This window comes from Olea europaea, unplaced genomic scaffold (assembly GCF_002742605.1).
Source record: "Olea europaea var. sylvestris unplaced genomic scaffold, O_europaea_v1 scaffold1595, whole genome shotgun sequence".
Lineage (NCBI taxonomy): Eukaryota > Viridiplantae > Streptophyta > Magnoliopsida > Lamiales > Oleaceae > Olea > Olea europaea.
In genome coordinates, this window is record NW_019233576.1 from 10,072 (window position 1) to 13,100 (window position 3,029).

The following is a 3,029-nucleotide window of genomic DNA, read 5'->3' on the forward strand; positions in this document are numbered from 1 at the left end:
TGAATATGGTTGGTATATTGTCAGCAGGTTGTGATTTAGTTTGATGGTAATCGACCGAGAACATGCGTTTTTGCACCACGATCAATCATATCTCTAGGGCTAGTCCGAATTGCGAAATGCCTTCCTCTCTCCCTTTTCACAGATATTATTATCATAAATGTCTTTGCTAATTGAGTGAGTGAGCCAAATAAACCAGAATTTATAAATGTTGGCAATTGATAATGTAAATTTTTCTAATTAGTGAATTTTTTTTAGAACTAACAAAAAGTGTGTTTTATTTGGAAGATTTATCTCTAGGTATTATTAATCCTATTTTCAAGTAATAAACAAGTGTCTGGTCTAATATCTATGTCATGATGTGGAATGTCATTCCAGCATAACCTAGAGTACATATATTTATGACATATTTGGATTTGGTAAGTTGGACTGGACAAAAAATGTCTTTGCTCCTTACTCTTGATCATGAGAAGTGCAAAACAAGCCATCAAATATTTAAGCCTCTTACCAAAATGAGACAAAAATTGGACAATACAATTAAATAGATGGTATTTTGCTTTTCTTTCCATTTCTTAATCTTTCATGAATGCATTGATTATGTGTACAAGAAACCGACCTGTAGGACACATCGTAGGCAAGTTAACCAAAGTGATAGTTGTTCGAATAGCTTATTGCAAGGGCACACAACTCTATTTCCTAACGACCTCATCGATAACGATTGGGATAACACAAATGACCAACTCAAACTGGATGAACTTGCCAAGTACCAACCACAGGATTCTTAAGCATGATCACATAAATCCCTACCTGAGGCTTAGCCTGGACATAGACGTTCGACCAGATACTTTCCTCTAGTCCTTGAGACAATTCTCTGACCAAGTAAATTCATTCAAACCCTCGGTTTATGGAGAGTGAATATCAGAAAAACACAAGAAATGGGTTACCACAAAGGAGAAACACCCCATCCACACAAGTATATATAAATTATGGTGCCAAACTCGTATACAACAGAGTTTTTATAAGTCAGAACACACTACAAACTACACTGTTAGCGTGCAGTTTCCATGTTGTAATAAGTAGAGACTACAAGTAGACAACAAGTCTTTTGGTAGATTTCAAGTATCTAAAACAATTATTAACTAAACCTTAGTCCCTATAAATTAGAGATCGAATATGTATATGTTTTTGCAACTCTGTTTGAGTATATTTCGAGCATCTGCTGACGTAAATTTCTAATGTGTATCCTCTCTTTACTTTCCTTCTGGTAGCACGACTGATTGAACAATGTAACTGTGATGTGTACAAACACTCATCCTAGATGGATTGCTATTGTCCAATATATACGCATATCATGTTTTATTTATGCTGTTTTCAAGTATCTAACAGTTGAGGGAGATGTGTTAGACATGCAATGTGGTGTGACCAATACTATTGTACTTTCCAATTTCTAAAACACTAGGAACGCTGTCTGCACACATCTGTGACAATAAGCCTCATTTTGTAAATTTTGAGATATAAATAAAGGAAAATTTTATCTTCTAAATTATTCGTAACAAATTAAAGCAATGCGAGAAAAATTGTGAGAACTTCATGTTGAATTTGTTTCTGTCTAATATATGCATGCAATTTTCTTGATTGTAGTTTTGATGTTTTTATTACTTGTGTGATTTTTTGGTCATTACAGAATTGTCTTTTCCAATAACACTGCAGAATGGATTTTGCACAGCTTCAACCTGTTGATAGGATAAGCAACCTTCCTGAAAATATAATAGATGACATTCTAATGTGTGTGCCAACACATGATGCTGCTGAGGTATAATTGGGTTAAACTACCTCATCTCATATTTGATGTTACGGTGTGGCAAGAATTCGAGGCAAATGAGAGAACTATGAAGTTCTTGCTGTAACTTAACCAGGTTCTTTTACATCACCGAGGACCCATAACTAAGTTTAGTCTCATTATTCCAAAGCTTGAAAGCTGTTCACATATTGACCACATGATCAATCTCTTATCAAATTCTGGTGTTGAAGAATTCATCTTTGAAACTGAACATGGATACAGAATTCCGTCTTCACTATTTATGTATTTACTGCTGAAACATTTGACACTTTCTGCTGGTTTGATCAATCCTCCTCCAACCTTTAAAGGATTTAATGGACTAGTTAGGGTGGAATTGTGTTACGTCATCATTCATGCTGAAGTACTTCAAAGTTTGGTATCTAGCTGCCTGTTTCTGGAGCAACTGTTGCTGAATATCCCAATTGAGCTTGATAACTTGGAAATTGATGCTCCTATGCTAAGACTTTTTCATCTTCGATGTTTCTGTTGTTCGTCTATTTGTATAAAGAGATCCCAACATCTTGCAACAGTTAAGAGTTACTGCTTATGAGCATTATGAGGATGATGAATTCAATTATCGAAACTGTACCTTTGTTGGGTTCTTTGATTCTCTTCCTGCCCTTCATAAACTGTGCATGGACTGCCATTTTATGCTGGTATGGTTAATTATAAATATAATCATGTGAATTCAAGTTAATTATGTTCGATCATAATTTTTCCATCTTCTTTCTGGACTTTGCAGGTCAAGTCCAAACGGTGCTTCCAACTGCTTTTAATCCACCTTAAAATTCTGAAGTTACTCCATATATATCTAGATTCAGAGGAGGAATTCTCATGTGTTCTTCGCTTGATCAGAAGGTCCCCCAACCTTGAAAAAATGAAGATTTCCGTTGTAAGTAATGGACGTAGTTATTTCAAATTGCCTTCTTCTATATTCTGATTTGAACTAAAAATTTAAGCTAACTAATTTTTTTGACACATTTCATAGATTATGGATTGGGAAGGTTCTGATGCAAGCCATGTTTCAGACTTTCTAAACGTGCAATACTACTCAGATGTACTTTTAAATCAACTTCAAGAAGTGAGGCTCGAATCCATTTCTGGCACCGTTTCTGAGATGACACTCATTATGCTTTTATTGGAGAAATCACCGAAGCTAAAGAGAATGGTGATCGATCCAGTACAGGAGTGA

At 35.2% G+C, this 3,029-nt stretch overlaps 1 protein-coding gene across 1 annotated transcript; it reads left to right on the forward strand.

The window, feature by feature from the left end:
- The first annotated feature begins 901 nt into the window (after positions 1-901).
- Positions 902-3,029, forward strand: LOC111377006 (F-box/FBD/LRR-repeat protein At1g13570-like). The gene is made up of 6 exons (XM_023000018.1): positions 902-970; positions 1,724-1,810; positions 1,914-2,213; positions 2,368-2,493; positions 2,580-2,729; positions 2,826-3,029. Exons 1-6 carry the CDS (start codon positions 902-904, stop codon positions 3,027-3,029), a joined length of 936 nt encoding a protein of 311 aa, XP_022855786.1.